At 43.2% G+C, this 23,221-nt stretch overlaps 1 protein-coding gene and 1 long non-coding RNA gene across 10 annotated transcripts in view; one reads left to right on the top strand and one right to left on the bottom strand.

The window, feature by feature from the left end:
* Positions 1-5,803, top strand: part of OSBPL3 (oxysterol binding protein like 3) — a 132,682-nt gene extending 126,879 nt beyond the window's left edge. For all 8 annotated transcript variants that reach the window (XM_030550786.1, XM_030550790.1, XM_030550793.1 and 5 more), the window contains 2 exons: positions 1,153-1,275; positions 4,042-5,803. In XM_030550786.1, the coding sequence (XP_030406646.1) occupies positions 1,153-1,275; positions 4,042-4,138 (220 nt within the window). In that variant the 3' untranslated portion in view covers positions 4,139-5,803. The remainder of the gene's footprint in view (positions 1-1,152; positions 1,276-4,041) is intronic.
* LOC115645751 overlaps positions 1-23,221 on the bottom strand; it is a 952,243-nt gene that overhangs the window by 591,853 nt on the left and 337,169 nt on the right. The window lies entirely within an intron of this gene.

The following is a 23,221-nucleotide window of genomic DNA, read 5'->3' as shown; positions in this document are numbered from 1 at the left end:
GGCCGCTGAGCAGCAGATGGTACAGCGATCTGTTCCAGGTGCTCAGGCGGCTCTAGGGTCATCCGCACCAGCCACTGCAGCTGCGGAAGTCATGGAGGTCCCAGAAAGTCACTGAATCTGTGACTTCCCCGACCTCCATGAAAGACTTGTAGCCTTAATTATCATAGCAGTGGAGATATGTCTGCAGGTTTTGTCTATTGTTCTGGCAGGATCTGGTGCCACTCTGAGTTAGTGTGTCCTGGCCTGTGAGGAGCTTGCTTCTGATGCTGAACTTGGTAAGATTAGGTGGTGGTTTGAAGAACAGAAGAGAGGATTCAGGAAAGGTTTCCTCAGTATGTGGTCCCCATCAAATATGGATTGTAATTGTGTGACACCACCCACACTGGAACCCCTATGTGCTGGGTGACAACTAGGGCTGTGCTGTTAGTGAGGGTTTTTTTCTGTATTGAAACAGGTGTTCCTAGGGTATTTGGGTGGCCCATTCCATGATGCAATTTACCTCTCTGGCAGAGTGTCCTTGTTTGGGGAAAGCAGTTTTAGGTATGTCTAGATGTGTATCCTGGACTTTCTTTCTGGAGCATATTCTGTGGTATCTGGCTGTAGAAACCAATTTCTTGATATAGTACGATCTGTGGAGGTAAGTGTGGTGATCAGTGGGTTTCTTGTATATAGTTGTTTGTAGGGTTCTGTTGTTGAAGATGACGCTGGTGTGGGAATGTTCCAGAGAGTGTTTGATGGACGGGTGGTGATTGTTGAAGATGTGGTGGAAATCCATATTCAATTTGTGATCAACTATAACACCCGGATCTTCTTCTACAATACTGCTGCCTACCCATTTATTTCATTTTTTTATTTGTGCATTGGATTTTTCCTCCCTGTCTATGGTCCTTTGCACTTGTCTTTTATTGAATGTAATCTAACTTCTAATCCTGTCCTCCAAAGTGTTTGCAACCCCTCCCAGTTGGTTGCATCACTTTCCTTTTGTGTGAATGAAAAATCTTGCTCTGCCGATTTAATTGTTCACAATAGCTGAACTACACACTGCATGATTTTAGAGTTCAGATTCTGAAACTTTGAGTCAATGGGAGGGCATCGCAAAAACAAAGTAGAAGCACCAATAATCTTTGGCTCTTATATCATTGTGTACTATAGGTTTTTAGAGGAAGGGAATATTGAAGGAGCTGAAATGCAAAAGCAGAGGATTGAACAGTTGCAGAGAGAACGGCGAAAGGTTCTAGAAGAAAACAATCTGGAGCATCAACCTAGATTTTTCAGGTATTATGTAACAAATTTCAGATACTGTAATTTAGTGAAGTTTTTGTGTCACAGCACTGGCTTTGCTCCACCATGGGGCAGGGGGTGAGTATTTCCATGAGTCAACTTTTACAGTCATGTTTTTTTGGAACCTGGCCATATAAACTTGCTTCAAAGTTAGATTAGTAGCCAAGGAACAAATATGCCCTTCTCCATGACATCTCTAAACCTTTTTTGTTTTGTTTTCTGGGATTACAATACAATCTCAGTTGGCAGCCTCCATACCGAAGCTGTAGATTGAATTTGCCTGGGGAATGAATTTGCCTTTTCATCTCTGAGTAAGAGTTAAGGTGCACAGTTGAAGTGGAAGGATTAAGCTTGACACCTGCTCTGTGTAAGCCCTCTGTTCGTAGCCCTCCCAGTGAAGTTCACAGGAGTTCCATGTGCAGCAAGTTTTTCCTGGGTTAGCAATCTGACACTTTATGCAAGCAATGAAGTCACTTACATCATTTTGTGTTTTGTCTATCTAGGGGGGGAGAAAGAAACTTTGCATTCATAACATAAAATGGCTAATGCAGGCTTTGGCGACTACAAGTTTAAAAGTGAATGTTGGAGAGAACGTTGCGCTTGCTTGCCATGTCCTTGGTTCAAGGTCTAGTAAGAAGGTTGGGGGCCAGATTCAGACTAGAACTGGTATATATCTAGGCAAAAGGCCTGGGGATTCATCAGGAATTAATTCTTTGCAGTGGGGTTAGGTGTCTTACTTTCAGAGGGTTGAATTTGAGAGAGAGACATAGTAACATTTACAATGTACATATAAAGAGTGACTAAAAAAATTCCTTGTGTGTGTATGAAGAGTTGGGATGAGTTAACCACTGATCATCCAATATCAATTATAACTACTAAACTAAGGCCTGGGCTACATTTGCAAGATAGGGAGCCCGGGGCTGATTTAATTCGCTCTAACTCCTGAGGTGTCCACACTGGCAAGGCACTTAGAGCACCCGGACCCTGTGGTTGGAGTGCCCCTGGTAATCCACCTCCAGAGGCAGCAGAGAGCTTTCTGTGCCCTGGCTGGAGTGCCAGGGTGTCAGTGTGGATGACATGTTGCATTACTGCACTATGATTGGCCTCCGGAAACGTCCCACAATCCCCTGAAGTCAAGTGGCCACTCTGGTCATTGTTTTGAACTCAGCTGCAGGCATGTGGATATCTCCTTTCAAAGCTCTGTTTCTGACAGCGCATATGCTTATCTGCTCCGGGAAACAAAGCAAACCATAAGTGTGGAATGCTCCTGCTGCAGAAGCAGGTAGGTGTGGGGGGAGGGGGCTGATGTTAGGTTTCCCCCTGCCACTGTCTGAACTTAAAAGATAGCATGCTGACACGCTCTTCCCCCCAGGCTTTGTAAACCCTTTCCAAAGCACGCTGCAGCCACTTGCACACTGGGATAGCTATCACAATGCACTGCTCATTGCGGCATTGCAAGAGCTGCTAATGTGGATATGCTGCACAGTGTGAACACACAGCAGAGCTTTCCCTGCTGCTGGCTCCAAGGGCTGGTTTAACTCCCAGCGCTCTACATCTGCAAGTGTAGCCATGCCATCAGATGGTAACTTTGATTTTGACTAAAGGGAAGCAAACTTTGCCTCCAGCAGGTTAACAAGTCAGTGTAGCAGATAAGATACCCAAGTACTGTTTAATTGTGCATTGCCCCAGATCCTTTAAAATGAAGACATTGTTGATCTATTCAATATTGCACAAAGGCAGATTGCAGGCGGGAATGCCCCTTGACTTGGAGAAACAAATTTTGGTTAAATATTGGGTAAGGTGGAACATATCATGTAAAATGTATATTGGTAGAAGTGTAATTATGAGGGCAGTGAGCTCTAACAGAGAGCCAGAGCAGGTCAGCGTGAAGGTAGAGCCATTCTAAGAGTATGTGGGACATGTGCTTTGGTTTAAATCAGTAGGCTAAAATCTCTAGCAAGGCTGTTACCCGAATCCTAGATCAGATATAGATTTACCTTTGATTACTTGGATATTCTCTCTCTCCTAAAATAAGGAAACCTGGCTTTATTTAAAATAATTTTAGAATAAATGGCTGTTTAATCTAATGTAGAACATTTATGACCAAAGTTAGACTGTGATCTTCTCAGGGCAGGACCTGTCTATATGTACAGTGCCTAACTCCATGGACCCTGACCATTGACTGAGGCCTTTAAGAACTACCACAGTAAAAACTAGTGCTATAAGCCATCTTGGAGTGAAGTTAAAGACTCCTCCAGATTCAGACAGTCACAATGGGGACAAAAGTAATATCCTGGATCATTTAGGAAGACCATCCTTACAAGCAGCAAAGAATCCTGTGGCACCTTATAGACTAACAGACGTTTTGGAGCATGAGCTTTCGTGGGTGCATCTGAAGAAGTGGGTATTCACCCATGAAAGCTCATGCTCCAAAACGTCTGTTAGTCTAGAAGGTGCCACAGGATTCTTTGCTGCTTTTACAGATCCAGACTAACACGGCTACCCCTCTGATACTTGACATCCTTACAAGGGTTTCTAGGAAGTTGGCTGTGCACCTGGAGGCAAGGGGGAAGCCTAGAGCCTGATTTTAAAAAGTGCTGAGCACTCGCCATTCTAGCCAACGATGGGTGCTTACCCCCTCTGAAAATCAGGTAACTTAAGACCTAACATGGGGTGGCAGGACCAAGAAAGCAAAGGGCAGCAAAACTACAAAGTCAGCTTCAACTATACATTCAGGAAATCGCTTTAATCTTTTGACAGGAAATCCACAGATGACTCCTGGGTGAGCAATGGAACATACATGGATCTTAGAAAAGACCCTGGTTTTTCCAAAATGGACAATCCTGTTCTCTGGTGAAAGAGGACCTTAGAAGAGGCTCAGCTGTATTTCTGATTTGTGCGCGTGTACTGCATCACACTTTGCGTACCTTCTAGAATAGTGCTTCATTTAGAATTTGACATATATATTTTCCTCATTTGATTTCTTTACTATTTGATTGTTACCATGATTGTCTGAAATGTATAAAAAACTGTTTATAAAAACTTTTTAATAAAATAAACATTATTGAATGTTAGTGGCTGGGCTGGGAAGGGGAGAAAAAGAAGCTTTAACACTACTTTTCCAAAGGGTAATAATGCAAGTTCAGTTTTAATGTATGCCTTATTGAATTATAAAGGAGAAAATATCAGCCTCTCTTGGCTGTGCTAAGAAACATGAATGGAAGCCATGGTTACGTGAACTTAAGTGGGTTACTAAGGTTGGAATGAGTAGTTCAGCTGTCTCTTGCCTCAGACAGCTTTTAATTACTGAAACAAAGCGAGTCTGCTCGTGCTGGAGTCTGAATAAACTTTTTATTTTTTTCTGTAGAAATTAAATAAATTCCTGTTTTTATTTGCTTGTCACTATTGAAAGGGGTAATAGTGAGCTTGTATTCGTGATTCTCCTGCCTTAGACAATTTTACTCTGCTACTCATAACACTAGAAGATCAGGAATCACAACCAAATCTTCTCATCAGGAATCTTCAAATGTACAGCCCCAAAAAAGTCTTGGTTAATGCTTGAGCACTGTCCAGATGAAAGAAGACCTTTCTCTCTCTTTTCCAGTAAATAAAATCGACATAGAGAACGAAATCTAATGCTTCCATAGCTGGACTTCTTTTATTTATCTAAAAAAAATCACAACAGGGATACTTTTTAAAAACTTAGTAAATTTGTTGTGTTAAGAGTAACAGATGTTTTCTTAAATAAATTTTTGATATATTCTACCTCTTATTATAAGCAGCGTATTTAAGATCTTGTATTAAAAAAAAAAAAAGACCATCTGCCTTATTACATGTATGGACTCAATTGATCTTCATTTAAATGCTTCCTGTGTTCAGATAAATATTTAAGTGTCTTGCACTAAATTGGTTGAATCTCTTTTTTTCTGTACTCTTTGTACATAAGTAGTATTATCATGCATATCAGAAGTATGTCTATCAAACTGCTGCAGAAAATAGATGTATGGAATATTACACATTTGAGTGGAGGTGGTGGGGTGTTCCCTCTTCCCTCAAAATCAAAGTAATACAGTAGCACATGTAGCGAAACAAATTGTATTCTCAAAACCATTTACATTCCTGGCCAAACTAGACCCCAAGCCTGATCCACCTCTTCTAGGTCTATTGCATGCAAACCCTGTGCGAGACTCTCTGTGGTAACAACACTGAGAGGTTTCAACTGGTTTAAATTTTCAAAATAAAACAAAAGGTAAATTATTAGTGGAGGTTTTGAGATTGTACAAATTAAAACACGAATGAGTCAAAAATTGTTGCTATGTTTAACCAATTTATTACTGGTGTAAGTTGCAGCTAAGGGAGAAGAAGACTTAAGAGAGATCAACAGCTTCGAAAAACTTCCAATTTACTGTGTTCTGATGCAGTCTTAAAGAAAACTCTTTAAATAGTGGATCTGTTTACTGCAAGTTTATTGTATCATGTATAACATTAAACAAGTGATATAAAACTGCATTTTAAAACTGTTCTATGATGTCAGTTAAATGTATTATTTAATTTTGCCTGGTAGTACCTCTAAAACTCCACTGATTTCATAGCCACAGCTGCTACCTTAGGAGCTTAACTCTCTTTTTGCAAATCAGCCTTTCTCTCATTTGCACAGTGTTACTCAAGCATTGTTCTCTTGTATTTTAATCTGGCCTTTAAAGATGCAGGACACACTAATTGTTTAAAGTCAACAGTTTGAAATAATACAGGCTCAGCTTGAGGCAGGTGAAACCTGGTCTTTCTGACTCAACAGGAAAACTGGTCCATTGGGCATAACATTGGATTGTTTTGAGAGAGAGTTGTGGGAATTGCGCAGTCCAGTCCCCTGTTGCATCTCCATCTTAGTTTATTTTTGCATTAATAATCAAAAGCTAGCTCAAGAATTCATTGCTACTTCTAGCTCAGAGGGTAGGCCTGGGGGTGAGGGCATAGGGGGTCACATACCCCTCCTCCCCCGCAGATTAGTTACTTGGCTTGTACTGGGCTTGCTCACGGAACGAGCATGCTCAGTAACACTGCTGAAATGCCCTCTCTCTCCCTGCCCCCCAATCAGCAGGCCAGGTCGTCTCCATGTTCTAGTTGTCCCTGCCGTCAATAGTTATCAGACATTCCAAATAGAATCTTTCCATCACTATTATTTTCCTACAAAATTAACAAAGAAAATTCTCAAGGAAAATTTGAGGGGATGACGGTGGTGTTTCAGTGTCACAATTAACAAGTGTCACCATAGCTATTGGATGTGACCATTATTGTACCTTCTGCATGCTGTCTGGCTTTTTCCAAATCTGTGTAATATGCTTAATTCATTAATAATCAAAAGCTGGCTCAAGAACTGTAAGTTAATGGAGTCCAAGCAACAGGCTGTTTATACAACTAAGCAGTGTTGCCAACTCTTACAATTTTATCGTGAGTCTGCTTAGGAATATTTTTAGCTCTCATGATTGTGTGTTCAAGCTTTTCTCACAAACTCCTAAAGACTCAGACTCCAGAAGGCAAACTAAACCCCAAATGTGTCATTGTTTTAAAATCCCATGATTTTATAAGAGAATTTAATGATTGGGGGCAGGGGAGGTTTGACTCATTATTTTTGAGCACTGTGGGTTAACAATACTGTTTTGGGATATTTGTAACCATTTTAAATCTTTAGTGTAGATCAGAGGTTCCTAAACTTTTCTTAGTGCGTGTCCCCTTCCAGATCTACCAGCTGCCTGTGGACCCCTACCCTTCTCATCACTGATACTTTGTATGTTCTTCTTAAGACAACCTGTCTTCAGCCATCTGTCCATATTTCACTCTTACTTACAGATATAGTGCAATGTGTACAACTGGGAGGGGGCTAAAAACCCTAAATTATGAGCTCAGACTTGACAGTTGCTAGGCAACTGAACCCATGCTGTATGGTGATTAGAGGTGAGGGTTCTGTGTATGTGTTCTCACTGGTGCATCTTGAAGTAAATAACTACCATAGTGTATATAACAAATTCCCATAGAGTTTTAAAGCTTTGTCTGATTAGTCTATTACAAAAATGCAATAAAGAAAATCCACCAATTTCTCCCACGTACCGCCCCCCAGAGATGTTTTGTGTACTCTGAGGGTAAATGTTCTACAGTTTGGGACCCCCCTGGATGATTTAGGACCTAAGCTGAGGCAAAAATTCATTTTTTGCCAATGACTCAGTACACAGGCCTAATCCTTCACTCCTCGTTCAGGAAAAACTCCCGGATCAGGAAGGTGGGTTAATATTGTACTACTCAGGTTCTTACACTGTGCCTGTCACTGTGGTACTGAAGGAATCAAGAATATTTCTTGTATATCAAAGCAAAACAATTGCACCTGGCAATCCCTCCTCATTGTATGCTTCCCAGGTTTCCAGCACGAATGTTAACTATTGGGAAAGGTAAAGCTACTGAGAAAATTAGAGCTGTGGGGTCTCTCTCTTACACCACATTTCCACTGCAGCATATATACAGCTAGCTGACTCTAATTGTTGATACTTTAGTTAATTACAAATATATTCAGATCTGGAAGAAAAATGCCTTGAAAACATTGTGTACACAAACACATTCATGGCCCATATGTGTAAGCAATTATTCGTGGCAAGATGAACATGCAATTCACACCAGCCTCCTGAAGTATAATGTAGCTTTTCTTTTTAATGACTAAACAAATAACATTTTGTTTTAATTTAGATTTATATGTAGTCACACTTCCTCCCTGCATAGTAAGAACAAAACTTTGGTTCTTCCTTTCATATTGTCCATTTAAAAAAAAAAACTGCATTGAACTGAAAAGGCCCTGACATCAGCACACAAAACCCAGGAAGCTGTTAAAATAGACATCCATCTTTAACATAAATGAAGAGCAAGTATCATTGCTATCATCCTCTATTCTAGGGCTTTAGCTGGTCTTGTGTATCACAGGACCTAACCAGATCAGCCACACCATCACCGCTTCATTCACCTGCACGTCCACCAATGTAATGTACGCCGTCATATGCCAGCAATGCCCCTCTGCTATGTACATCGGCCAAACTCGACAGTCGCTATGGAAAAGGATAAACGGACACAAATCAGATATTAGGAATGGCAATATACAAAAACCTGTAGGAGAACACTTCAACCTCTCTGGCCACACTATAGCAGACCTTAAGGTGGCCATACTGCAGCAAAAAAAACTTCAGAACCAGACTTCAAAGAGAAACTGCTGAGCTTTAGTTCATCTGCAAATTTGACACCATCAACTCAGGATTAAACAAAGACTGTGAATGGTTTTGTAATTGGCAAGCCAGTTTCTCCTCCCTTGGTTAGCGCACCTCAACTGCTAGAACAGGGCCTCATCCTCCTTGATTGAACTACCTCATTATCTCTAACTTGCCTGCATATATATACCTGCCCCTGGAAATTTCCACTACATGCATCTGACGAAGTGGGTATTCATCCACGAAAGCTCATGCTCCAAAACGTCTGTTAGTCTATAAAGGTGCCACAGGATTCTTTGCTACTTAAACCAGTTTTGATATCAATAGCTTCTTCTGCAGTACAGAGAGAACATTTCTTCATTTCGGTTTATTCAACTAGTTCAGTTCAATGACTAATTCATTCAAAGTAAGAAACCAAATGGGAGTTGAAAAAGTAAAAAGCTTGTGTTCCACTTCCAAGCTCTGAATAAAAGACTGTGTGTAAGAGGATGAGAACTATTAATTCTAAAAACTTGAAGGGCCTAGTGAATCGAAACAATCCATTCAATTCACTAGATACTACTACACCGCTACCCCGATACAATGCCAGATATAACATGAACAGGGCCGGCTTTAGGCAGATTTAGCCGATTCCCCGGAATCGGGCCCCACGCCTAAGAGGGCCCTGCACCTTAAGCGCCTTTTAAATTTTTTTTACTTACCCCGGCTGCGGTCTGCTCTGAAGCCTTCCATGGCCCCGCTCCCCTGATCAAAGCGCCGGCGGGAGCGCGGCTGCCCCACAGCCTGGCTCTCCCAGCTGGAGCCCCGGCTGGAGTGCAGCAAGCCCCGCTCTCCCAGCTGGAGCCCCGGCCAGAGCAGGGCAAGCCGCTCCACAACCCCGCTCTCCCGGCTGGAGCTCTGGGCCCTTTAAATAGCCCCCAAAGCCCTGGTATAGCGGGGGGTTCCAGCTGCCTCTGCCACCCCGTCCTTTAAATAGCCACCGGAGCCCCCCTCTGCCCCCATGTATTCTCCAGGACTCCCGCGGCTATTTAAAAGGTATGGGGTGGGGCAGAAGCAGGGGAGCCCCAGGCCCTTTAAATAACCCCCAGAGCCCTGGGATAGCGGGAGCCTTGGGGGCTATTTAAAGGGCAGGGGCTCCAGCTGCCTCTGCTGCACCCCCTGCCCTGCCCGCACCAGCCCTGCCCCCCCCGCCTGCAGCCAGCTCTGCACCCCGTGCCCACAGCCAGCCCCTGCCAAACCCCCTGCCCTGTCTCCAGCCAACCCCTGCCACACACCTCTGTGGCCCTGCTCAAAGCCAGCCAGCCCCACACACAGCCCTGTCCGCACCAGCCCTGCACACCCTGCCTGCCCTGCCCACACCCAGCCCCCGCACTCCTTGCCCTGCCAATCCCTGCTGCACCCCCCTGCCTGAAGCCAGCCAGTTCCACACTCCTCTGTCTCCAGCCCTCTCAGCCCCTCCTGCATCCCCCTGTGGCCCTACCTGAAGCCAGCCCACCCCACACCCCCCTCTCTCCAGCCAGCCCTGCACCCCTTGCCCGGCCTGCAGCTAGACCCTACCTCCAGTCAGCCCCTGCCCTGCCTCCAACCAGCCTCATGTCCACTGCTGACCTGCAGTTCCCAGGGCAGTAACTCTGCACACCTGCTTCAATGAGGGGGGCAGGGAGCAGCTGGGACCCACACATGTGCACACCCGCAGAGAGTAGCAGGGACCCACTCATGTGAAATGGCAGTCATTAATAAGCAATCAACAGCATATATGATGCAATGTACATAATATATTATTGTATTATTCATATAGTTATGGAAAGTAAATAATACATGGAAGATATAAAAGGCTTTTTTTTTTTTTACAAGTTTTTTTTTTTTTTAGTCACCCCTGCCAGGGCCCCGCCGAAAATGTTCAAATTGGGCCCCGCACTTCCTAAAGCTGGCCATGAACACGAATTTGGATATAACGTGGTAAAGCAGCGCTCTGGGGGCACGAGGCTGTGCACTCCGGTAGATCAAAACAAGTTCAATATAACACGATTTCACCTATAACGTGGTAAGATTTTTTGGCTTCCAGGGACAGCGTTATATCAAGGTAGAGGTGTACTTTTGTTTAATAATTCAGTTGATTTAAAATGCAAAAGACTTGATAACCTTCTTAATAAGAGTTTTTTGTATCCAGCACATAAGAGTTTTATTTAACTATTTTGTTTAAAAAAAAAAAAGCTGTTTTGTGCATTTTAAATCGAATTTTAATTTCTATCCAAATAGACCTCGGCACAAATCACAAGTAAAAAAAAAAAAATCTAGTAAGTAAGAAATGCATAATACAAAAACGTACAAGTTAAGAATCTGAATAAATGTGCGTTTAGCGAGGTAATTGCTTAAATGTGTATAGATATAGCATAGCTATAGTATAGCTCTAAATGTAATGTAAAGTCTATATTTAGTTGCAGATGAACATGTTTTAATGGTTACTTAACTAAGAGAATAGACCTTTCTTTAGGAAAACAAAGTACAAATGCAAACAAGATTAAAATGGATTATCTATTGAAATCATAAAAATTGATATTAAATTGATTAAAACTGGCGATTTCGATCACTTTGATCTAAATCAATCCACCCTACTATTCTTGGTAAACAGAATCTCGTTAATCTGTTGAAATGTTGATCAGAGCATATCTTGGCATTTTTTGAGTGGGCCTGTGAAATGGTTGCTTCTCCAGATATAACCAACTCCCATCTGAACTGACCATACCTGGACATGGGGTTGGCCTGAAGATGTGAGAGAAAGTTGCTAAAATGATTCTTTGGGATCTATATACTGGACTTAATGGGCTAACTTACATTAAGAGGGTTGGTATTGCGGAGCGGGTAGGAACACTTTCAGTTCCTCTAAACTTGGCTTCCTGCTAGGGGTGTGATTTCCCCGACTTGCTTACTCATACTTACACTAGCTCTTACTGAACTAGCATTTGTGTAAACAGTAGTGTAGCCATGGTAGCATAGGTAGCGGCAGTGGAGAAAGTACCGAGCCACCGGTTTCAGGCAGGTTTGTACTCAGTATGGCTAAGCCATCCCTCCGCTGCTGCTATCTTTGCTGCCAGGGCTATGCAGCTGTTTACACTTGTGCTAGCTCAGTGAGAACTGTGCAAGCATAGGTACACACGCAAGGCAATCGCATCCCTAGATGTAGCTATACTGCCAAAATTAAAAAAAAAAAAATTCCCAGAGGCAATCATTCAAGTGAATTAGGGACTAAGGGACTGCTAGGTTTCTCAGCCACTGAAAGATATCATGGCTTTTCTAATGGAATTTAGCATGACTGTATTACAGTTGGTTGGAAAACTTCCAACTTTAGACCAAAATGCAACAGCATTTGTTAAACTTTTTGTTGAAACTATTTTGAAACTAGAGTTAGAAACTATTTTGTTTCCCATTTTGGGACAGAGGGGAGGGAGTGGCTGCAGGGTTTCACAAGTCCTAAAGCTCATCTCTAGTTTTTACCTAATATAGTCTGGCTACAGTGTTTGAGACGCCTTCCCATTGCACACCCTGGCCAGTTTCTGCTCCTGAAGTTGTTCCAATGTGTAGCAGGATTTTTGAACAATGCCACACCTCAAATCCATCCTTCTGTCCCCTTTTAATGTTTTTTATTTTAATGAGTGCAAATAAAGACCAGGTAAACACTTGTATGGTTCTAAATTACTGAATGTTAATTTCACAGTTTACAGCCATATACATTAACATACTTTGTGTATATTTATTGGGTGTAGAGTGATTGCCATTATAAAAAGACATTTGCCAACTGTGGCCATAGGTTTCTAGTCTCAGTATCTCAAATACCATTGTGCAAGCAAATGCTGACTTTTTAAGGATGACTATTTTAAGCTGAGATATAGTAGTAGAAGGAAGTAAGATTAAAGGTCCATAGCTCTGTATTGATTTAACAGTGGTAACTCCGTAGAAAATATTCAGGCACTGCTTTCCACATCCCCCCACAAAATAGACACCTTTAATTTGTTTATGGCTCTTGATAAGTTATCAATGGACCTCATTCACACTTGTATTTGGCACCCTAGAATTTCAACAGCTTATTTTTCATTGATACAGCCTTAGTCATGTAGCATGTTGTTCCTTGGTTGTTACCCAGCAAATACTTTCAGGTTGGGCAATAGAGCAATCAGAACTGACCTGGAAAAAATCTTCCTGGAAGTAAATAATCAGTGATATTTTTGCTGGTTTTATGAGTAAATTTATTTATTTATTTTTATTTAAACAAAACCTGTAAATCAGGAGCATAACAGTAGCATTGATGCAGTATATGTATGGCTACTCTTACTGGGTAGCCTTATAAATCACTCTTGTTTTGAGAGGAGTGAAAAATTTTGGCATAAGTAAACTAACCACTTTGTTTAGAGTTTTTCTAGCAAATTTATGAACTAAGACTCTTCCAGCTCAGATTCTCTACAGGCACATCACAAGGTGTGCAACTTCAGCATGTCACAATACATCCAGCTTGTTTGGGTTTCTCCATATCTTCTATAAAGACTAAATTACACCACCCTGCTTTATATGTTGTATTATAATGTTGATGCACTAGCAGCATGTACAAACTTATGCCTCACATATAATGTGACCAAAGAAAGGGCTGGTCTACACTTACACTGTAAGTCTAGCCAAGTTATGCACGTTATACCATAGACACCACTGTAACTCAACCTATGTCGATGGGATAGTGCTCTCCCGTCGACACAGCTTCTGCCTCTCGAGGAGGTGGACTGCAGACATCCATGGGAAAGCACTCTCCAGTCATCAACTTGTGGATAGCAGGGAAGAGGTAGATGTGGTCTATCTTGACTTCAGTAAAGCTTTTATACTGTCTCACGTGACCTTCTCATAAACAAACTAGGGAAATGCAATCTAGATGGAGCTACTATAAGGTGGTGCAAAACTGGTTGGAAAATCCTTCCCAGAGAGTAAAAGCAGCAAAGAGTCCTGTGGCACTTTATAGACTAACAGTAGTTATTAGTGGTTCACAGTCATGCTGGAAGGATATAACGAGTGGGGTCCCGCAAGGATTGATTCTGAGTCCAGTTCTGTTCAATATTTTCATCAGTGATTTAGATAATTGTATAGAGAGTATACTTATAAAGTTTGTGGATGATACCAAGCTGAGAGGGGTTGCAAGTGTTTTGGAGGATAGGATTAAAATTCAAAATGATCTGGATAAACTGGAGAAATGGTCTGAAGTAAACAGAATGAAATTCAATAAGGACAAATGCAAAGTACTCCATTTAGGAAGGAACAATCAGTTGCACACATACAAAATGGGAAATGACTGCCTAGGAAGGAGTACTGTGGAAAGGGATCTGGGGTTTGTAGTAGATCGCAAGCTAAATATGAGTCAACAGTGTAACACTTGCAAAAAAAGAAAAAATCTTTCTGGTATATATTAGCAGGAGTGTTGTAAGCAAGACGTGAGAAGTAATTCTTCCACTCTACGTGTGCTGATTAGGACTCAGCTGGAGTATTGTGTCCAGTTCTGGGTGTCACGTTTCAGGAAGGATGTGGACAAATTGGAGAGAGTCCAGAGAAGAACAACAAAAATGGTTGAAGGTCTAGAAAACATGATCTATGAGGGGGAAAAAATGGGTTTGTTTAGTCTGGAAAAGAGAAGACTGAGAGGGGACATCAGTTTTCAAGTATGTAAAAGGTTGTTACAAGGAGGAAGGAGAAAAAAAAATTCTTAACCTCTGAGGATAGGACAAAAAGCAATGGGCTTAAATTGCAGCAAGGGAGGTTTAGGCTGAACATTAGGAAAAACTTCCTGTCAGGGAGGTTAAGCACTGGAATAAATCACCCTGGGAGGTTGTGAAGTCTCTATTATTAGAGCAGGTTAGACAAACACCTGTCAGGAATAGTCTAGATCAGAGGTTCTCAAACTGTGGTCTGTGGACCACCAGTAGTCCGCAAGCTCCATTTAGGTGGTCTGTGGATAGTTCCCGCTAAGGTATGTGTGGCCCCACAGGTGCACGAGGCAATGAAGGGCCACCCACCTAATTAGGGAAGCCATGCATGTGTGGCTCCACTAATTAGGTGCCTGGACCCTGGAGAAGACGCACATGTAAGGTGAGGTCCTGGTGGCCTTGGGGGGAATAGCAGGTGAGTGGGAGGGGGTCGTGGGGTGAAAAGAGGGGGTGAGGGGAATGTAGAAAGAGCAGGGCTGTGGTGGCCAGAGAAAGAGGTGATTTTCCCCAGCTCCAGCACTGCAGCTGCCAGGGAGAGATGGCCCTCCTTCCCTACCTCAGCTCTGTGACTGCTGTGGTGGGGGAGATTCCCTTCCCAAGGCAGCCACTAAACTGGGGCTGGGAAGGAGGGGGGTGAGTGGGAGAGACCTCCCTCCTTCCCAGCCCCAGCTTGGGAGCTGCCATGGCAGAGGAGAGAGGGCTTATCCATCGCATTAGAAAGGTAAGACTACTGATATTAAAATATGAGGTGTGCACTTTTATTTGTAGAACAAAAAAAGTTTTTCTTTTATATAGCACTTTTATCCAAAGTGCTTTTCAATAGTTAGCTAATAGTACAAACAACATTTGGAAAGCTTAATAAGTGGTCCACCGAGACCCTTAGCAATTTTCAAGTGGTCCGTGGAAAAAAAAAAGTTGGAGAACCACTGGTTTAGATAATACTTAGTCCTGGCGTGAGTGCAGGGGCCTGGACTAGAGGACCTCTCGAGGTCTCTTCCAGTTCTATGATTCTCTGACTTGGCATGTCTTCACTGGACCCACTAAATCCAGACCCATCAATTGCAGTGATGCCCATTTAGTCAGTAATGTAGACATGGCCAAAGTGACAAAAAATACAGTTGTCTGTTATACAATTTAGTTTTTCTCTGCTGCCTCTCCTGCCTGGACACACATCCCTGTACCAGTGGCAAACTCTCTCTCTCTCTCCATTCAAAATCATCCCTAAAACTCACTGCTTAAAGGCCCACAAATAGTGTAGACAAATAGTGTAGACATGGCCAAAGTGACACAAATTACAGTTGTCTGTCATACAGTTTAGTTTCTCTCTGGTGCCCCATCTGCCTGGACACCCACCCCTATCCCAGTGTACCTGTAGTTAACTCTTTCTCTCCATTAAAAATCCTCCCCAAAACTCACTGTTCAGAAGTCCACAAATGCTAAATTACGTTAGTAAAAGTGATCACTGTACTACTTTAAAACAAGCAATCTATGCCTGAAGACCTGCGTCTGACCCTGTCCCTCACTTTGAGTATTTCCTTACTTCTAGAGTAGTCACAAAACCAATGGACTACTCCCGGAATGAGTAAGATACTGTTCATAGTGAGTAAGGGTAGCAGAAATGGTTCCTAAATTAGCACCATCCTCTGACCTGCATTTTTGAGTACATTCTTGTGTTGTCTATTTAGGGGATAAGCTCCTCAGGGCAGGGACTCTACCTTTCTTAGGCCTCGTCTACACTAAGGTGGTAAATCGACCTAAGTTACACTACTCCAGCTACATGAATAATGTAGCTGGAGTCCACATAGCTTAGGTCAACTTACTGCGGTGTCTACACCATGCTGCACTGACGAGAGACGCTCTCCCATCGATTTACCTTACTCCTCTCGCTCCGGTGGAGTACCAGAGTCAGGGCAGGTGCAAGGATGTTTCATACCCTAGGCGAAACTTCCACCTTGTGGCCCTTCCCCCGTCCCGAGCCTTGTGGCAGCTCTCCCCTCCCTCCGCCCTAAGGCATCCCCCCCCACCCCCGTGGCAGCTCCCCCTGGCCTGGGGAGCTGTGCATCAGCTCCCAGCCCCAGCTCACCTCTGCCCCACCTCCTCCCTGAACACGCCACCGCCGCTCCACTTCTCCCACCTTGGCTTGCGGTGCCAAATCAGCTGTTTGGCACCGCAAGCCTGGGAGGGAGAGAAGCAGAGCAGGGTGGTGTGCTCAGGGGAGGAGGCGGAGCAGAGGTGGTGTGCTCAGGGGAGGAGGCGGAGCAGAGGTGAGCTGCGGCAGGGAGTGGTTGGTTCTCCTGCGGGCTGTGCCCCGCCTTACTTGCTGCAGGCGGCCCTCCTCGTGCCCCCCACCCCAGGTCCCTCTGCCTAAATGCTGACGACAACTAGGGTGGCTGAAGATCTGGCCAGCGAAGGACCCGAAGTGCCACCCTCAAATGCTAGCGCCCTAGGCGACCGCCTATATCGCCTAATGGGTTGCACCTGCCCTGACCAGAGTTGACCGAAGAGCTCTATCAACCCCGGTAAGTGTAGACATGGCCCTAGTTTTGAGGTATGTTGCTAGTGCTTAACAAATAATCAATACACAGTGCCAAATCCTGCTTTGAGCAGTACATCCAGTATCTCCAGATTAACTTCAGTTGACTTCAGTAAGGTTATCTGGGACTTACAACCATATAAATGAAAGCAGAATCTGGCCCATAATACAAACTGATGAAAGCCATCGCCTCAACAGAATATGGTTCCTCTTGCAATCACTAGGGGCTAGTGGTAAAGATGAGTGAAGTTAAAATGGAAGGTTCCTTTCCATTTAATGGGTGTTTTATTCATGAGTTAAATATACTTGCTGTAAATAGATTTCTCAGCCATCCATTACTGTGTTATTCTCAGTACCGCCCAGGCTGCTACTGAGGGCAAGACTCCATTGAGTAAGATCTTAAACCAACAAGGAGTTAGAAAGGCCCAGATCATCAAAGGTAAGTAGGCTCCCTCTTCCTTTGAAACCTTTGCGGATCTGTGCCAAAATGTTAACTAGCTTTCCTGTTAAAACCTAATAAATGCCTAAACATATCATCAATTGCACTATTGTATGTTGCAGCTGTTATAAAGAATTCCTGCAGCTTCTAATTTTGAGAATAAAACAAGTTTAGCTGAACCCACGTGTAAACAGTTGTCATGTATTAAAGATTATTTTAAATGGTTATTTTTATGTAAGGGGACTGTTAACCCCTTACTAACATTCAGTGGGGGTGTTTGGTTGCTAGCTCCCAGCACGAAAAGGGGAGTGGATCGATGGCAAATCAGGACCCTGAGACTGACAGTCCCCAGGAACAATGGCAAGAGGCCAATGCTCCAGGTCAGCCTGACTGACAGGGCAGGCAGGCTAATCGAAGAGACAGAAGGCCAGGGTGGGTCCCGTCCTCCATGTGAGCTGCAATTGCCTGGGTCTGACAGAGTGGGGCCAAGCTAAGGAGAGAGCAGGGGCCCAGGTTAAGCTGCTAGGAGCAGAGCTGCAGCCCAAAAAGCCAGAGCACAGCCCAGAGAGAGCAGACCTGCCCTGGGAGGGGAGCTGCAGCAACCAGAGCCAGAGGGGCCAGACAAGCAGCCCAGGAAGCAGGTGAGAGCTGAGAGAGAGTTACAGAAGCAGCCTGTAGAGCAGCCCTGCCCTGGGAGCAGAGCTATAGCAACTGGAGCCAGAGAAGCAGCCCAGGGAGCTGGAGACAGAGCAGCAGCAGCAGCCGTGCTGAGGCAGTGTGGAGCTGGGGCTGGAGCACTCCAGAGCTGGGTGCGGTGAGCAGCTGGGGAGAGGGAGGGGGACCCTGGGCAGTGGGCCCAGCACAGGGAGCCGCCTCAGCCAAGAGGCCCTGCAGGCCAGACTTGGAGGGGGATCGTAACCCTGACAGAGAGGGGGTGACCTGGGGAGAAGGGTCCTGCCACCCAGAGCCTGAGAGTATGTGGCCACCGCCAGAGCAACTGTCTGACCCGCAGCGTCCCTGCAGCACAGCCAGGGCCTGAGAAGGAGGCCTGGGACCTACAAGGAACAGACTGGGAACTGCCCTGACATTCCAGAGAGACTGTCTGTGATGTTCTCTGCCACAGAGCAGGGTGATGTGTTTTCCTTTAACCTTTTCCACTTTTAAATTAATTGTTAATTAAATAACTTGTATTTGCTTTAAATTGTATGAAATGATCAGTGGGTCAGGGAGGTACTCAAGGCAAAGAGAGTACCCCGGAGTGGGGACACCCTCGCCCCTGTCCTAGGTGACCGCAGTAGGGTTGGGAGTTGAGCCCCCCAGGAATCGTGGGCCCAGCCTTGTTAGGGTTACGAGGACTCTGCCAGACAGGAGAGTGGAAGGGGAGTCCTCGAGGGCAGGGAGGCCTCTGGTAAAGGAAGTGGGAGCGAAGACTCAGATCCTTTCACTGGCCCACTTCACCGGGGTAGTGCAGAAGTCAGGAAAGTTCCCCACAATAGCGGGACCATTCCCCGCCTTACATTTATACAAATTCTTTCAATACTTCTTGTTACTGTTTTGAGCGTTGCATAGTTTTGTTTCACAAGAGGACTTTTGAGGGTTGCTCCACAAAAGAGAGGGAGCTTTCTCAATTCTGCTGAGTTCGGTGGGAGTTGAGCATACTCGAAATCTCTCAGGATCATGTCCTTTCTTATTTGTTTTTTTTGCTAGTTCGTGTTTGGAAAAGTGTATTGTGTATGTCTGAGCTATTACAAATATTAAACTGTTAAAAGAATTAAAAGATGTATTTGATTTTCAGTGGGGCACTAGAGACTAGACAGGGGTAGGAAGCCTATGGCACTGGTGTCGAAGGCAGCATGCGAGCTGATTTCACTGGTTTACAATTTTTGAGAAGTCGTCTGCTTCAGAGATAAAATGAAATATTTATTATGTATTTTGATGTGCTGAATTCAAATATGACAATTAAAACAACTGATTGGCTACTGTTTCTAAGATATTTAAGTTTTTACATTTTATGTCTATGTATATTGTATTGATAGTAGAGTTTTAATCATAAATTGTAAACCTAGGTCTTTTCATGTGTTTATGGTTGCTTTACATGATAATATTTCACCTGTCCTGTTTATGAAACACTTTAAAAAGCAGCAAAAGAGTTATATAAATAAAATGTATTATGAAACAAAAGGCAAAAAACTATTATGTACGTAGTTTAGTCCTATTCAGTGTCTACTCGGCGCTTCTTGGCTTGTCTCTTGTGTTAATTAAATGGAGCATCTCTTGTCACTGTCCAGCAATAGTCTGCAAGCATTGATGGGCTCCATTTGCCCTGATAGCCTGCCAGGAGATTTCACTGCTGTAATCTGGAGCCCAACAGCTCTGCCTTACTCTTGGGTAGTTCCAAATCCCTGACAAGGTCATTCAGTTCACCTTGTGTTATGAGGTGTGGTTCAGAGGAGGAGGATGGGAGAAAATGTGGGTCCTGTGACATTGATGGTTCAGGACCAGAAGTTTCATCCTCTTCCTCTTCCTCATCTGACTCAAGTGAGAATGATTCTGGTGCATCAGCATCCGGCAGTCCTTCTCTGTGGGGTACTGGGCGTATAGCTGATGGAATGTTTGGATAATGTACAGTCCACTTTTTCTTCTTTGACACCTTTCCCAACTGAGGCACCATGCAGAAGTAACAATTGCTGGTATGATCTGTTGGCTCTCTCCAAATCATTGGTACTGCAAAAGGCATAGATTTCCTTTTCCTGTTCAACCACTGGCGAAGATTTGTTGCACATGTGTTGCAGCATATGTGTGGGGCCCACCTCTTGTCCTGATCTCCAATTTTGCAGCCAAAAGAAAGGTGATAGGCTTTCTTAACCAGAGTGGTTATACTGCGCTTTTGTGATGCAAAAGTCACTTCACCACAAACATAGCAGAAGTTATCTGCACTGTTCACACAAGTACGAGGCATCTCTGCTCACTTTGGCTAAACAGGAATGTGTCCCTTTGCAAAATCAAACAACACTGACATAAGAGAGGATGACACTGTATGATTTCTAGAGCTGAAATAGGGCAATTTGCTCAGCAGAGCGATGTAAGCTTCGTTATGATTGCATCATCCATGATTCTAGGAATAACATGATGCAATTCATATCATGTATGACGCAATACCAGCTTCAGATTGCATCATTCATTGCTTTGCCTAAAAAGCAAGTACTGTCCAAACCCAGTCATAAATTTATTCATAGATCCAGTCAAAGATGTATTTTAGTCATTTCTGGTTTAAATTGAGGTCCCTTCTCTTTATAACTCACTTATCCTCCGCCATTCCCAAGTCAAGGGTTGTATATACTGACCCAATAGCATATCTTGAAAACTAGAGCCAATCAACAATTTTAAGCATCATTTTCGTTCTCAGTGACCCAGAATTAGTAAAGTTGGACTACATTTATTTCAGAAGCATTTTGGCTGTAGAGCAGTGTTTTCAGTGGCACTCACACTGCCTGGGTCCTGGCCACTGGTCCAGGGGCTCTGCATTTTATTTAATTTTAAATGAAGCTTCTTAAATACTTTAAAAACCTCATTTACTTTACATACAACAATAATTTAGTTATATATTATATACTTATAGAAAGAGCCCTTCTAAAAACGTCAAAATGTGTTACTGGCACACAAAAGCTTAAATCAGAGTGAATAAATGAAGACTTGGCACACCACTTCTGAAAGGTTGCCGATCCCTGGATTAGACACTATGCAGGGAAGATTTCAGAGTAGCAGCCATGTTAGTCTGTATCCGCAAAAAGAACAAGAGTACTTGTGGCACCTTAGAGACTAACAAATCTATTTCACGAAAGCTCATGCTGAAATAGGGAAGGTATTCATTCATTACAGTTATCACTATGTCTATTTTGAAGATACTACTTCCAGTCAGAATCACTTCTGTCCTCTTCATTTGCTGAGCCATTACACACATTGAATATATTTCCCCATGTTAAGTATCCTCACACCTTCTTGTCAAACTCTGAAATGGGCCATCTTGATTATCACTACAAAAGTTTTTTTTCTCCTGCTGATAATTGTTCATCTTAATTAATTAGCCTCTGAGAGTTGGTAGGGCAACTCCCACCTTTTCATGTTCACTGTAGGAGTATATCTATCTCCTTACTATATGTTCCATTCTATGCATCCGATGAAGTGGACTGTAGCCCACGAAAGCTTATGCTCAAATAAATTTGTTAGTCTCTAAGGTGCCACAAGTAGTCCTGTTCTTTTTGTGGATACAGACTAATACGGCTGCTACTCTGAAACCTGTAAAAATACTGGATCATCTTACTGTGTAATTTGTGGCTTGTTTTCTCTCTCTAACCAGTTTAGCTAGATGTTAATAAATATTACATCTGAAAGGTCACAGAACATCCTCATTTTTGTTCAGATTTATTTCAGTTGTCATTTATACAGACGCCAACAATTCTATCTGCTGTAATGCCTTATGATTTTATACTTTCAAAATGGACAGGCTGGAAGTACTCTCATCTGGTGGAGCTGATGCATCTCTTTCACAATCCTCCTAGGACTTAACTTTGCCATTCCCCAGTGAAATCTATGTGACTGTTTACCCTTATCTGCACACATGGTAAAACACCACATCATGGATATTATGCTGAGGAGTGGATAGAGGGAAAATCATGGAATACATTCATACCAAAGAGAAGATTAATCTTAATGAGAATGATCAATAGAAAAATGCACAGCCCAGAAATATGTTATAACACATCTAGGGAGACCACAGTCTTCACATTCTATAGGCAACAAAATCTTTAAACATAAAACTAGTACTTATGGCTGCAGAGAGAACATGAATGTGAACCAATACAGTGCTTTCTTCTTGAGTCCACATATAGATACTGAATCAATAACACTATGGTGGAAATCTTGCTCTTCCTTTTATGGGTGCAGGGATCCTGAGGTGTAGTTTGGCTGCACAGGGGATGGGTAGAATAGGATGTGAGGCACACACAGAGATGGAATATACTCTGATCAGCCTGGAGCACAGCTCTACTGCATTTCCTATACTCTGCTTGTAGAGAGGGCTTTGGGGGCATGCCATGGTAGAACTGGGAGAATGTGATAATTGAATTCACCACCATAAGATTACAGTCATTTCACTAGGCAGAACAAGCATAGAAGCCTAAGGTAAGTGTGGCTACAGCGACTGAGAATTCTTTCCTGCTCATTCCCTTAGGGAAATCCAGCCACTTTGGCCACATGCTGGATTGAGGATTTGGCCCTACATCAGTGAACTATCCCTGGTTCATATCGGTGAGGTGTTAACGTCTTCCTGATCATTTAAATGGTAACTATTTCATTGGCTGAAGTTTCTATCAACATGATCAGCAATGTACTTGAGCCAGTGTGGCTGGAGGAACTGTAAAGAACATTTCACAGAAGCAAATATTGTTTATAAAATATTTGATTGGAGGTGAGAGCAGCAGGATCTTCAAGGTTGGTTGCTCAAGAGGAATAGGGTGCAGTGACTGAAGACTTAAGGGGAAAGGAAGATGTGGGAGAAGAGATTGGGGGAGGGAGTAGGGAAAAAAGTGACAATTTAAAGAGGAAGGTGAATGGTTTGGGGGTTTTTTTAATACAGAAGGCAAACATGCAGTTAACTTACTAGATTAGACAATTTATTAATGTGTTGTATGTGTGTTGAGTTAATGGGCATTAAAAATGTCCGACTTCACAAAACATTTCCACATATCCTATAGGATTAAATTCTGCAGCATGTGGTATATTTTCTACAGATTGCTGATGGCCGTTGTAATAGACAACCATCAATAGTGCGCACAAACAACCCACTACACAGTTCCTACTCCTTAGGAGCTTCCAGTATAAACTGAGCCACATTTGCTGTACTTACATTATGCTGTTCAAGTGTCCTACAGGAGTCTCCATTTTAAAAGTCAGACTTTGCCACACAATGATTTGAGAAGATGCTACTACT

The sequence above is a fragment of the Gopherus evgoodei genome, chromosome 2 (genome assembly GCF_007399415.2).
Source record: "Gopherus evgoodei ecotype Sinaloan lineage chromosome 2, rGopEvg1_v1.p, whole genome shotgun sequence".
NCBI lineage: Eukaryota > Metazoa > Chordata > Testudines > Testudinidae > Gopherus > Gopherus evgoodei.
This window is presented reverse-complemented; position numbering and strand designations above follow the sequence as displayed.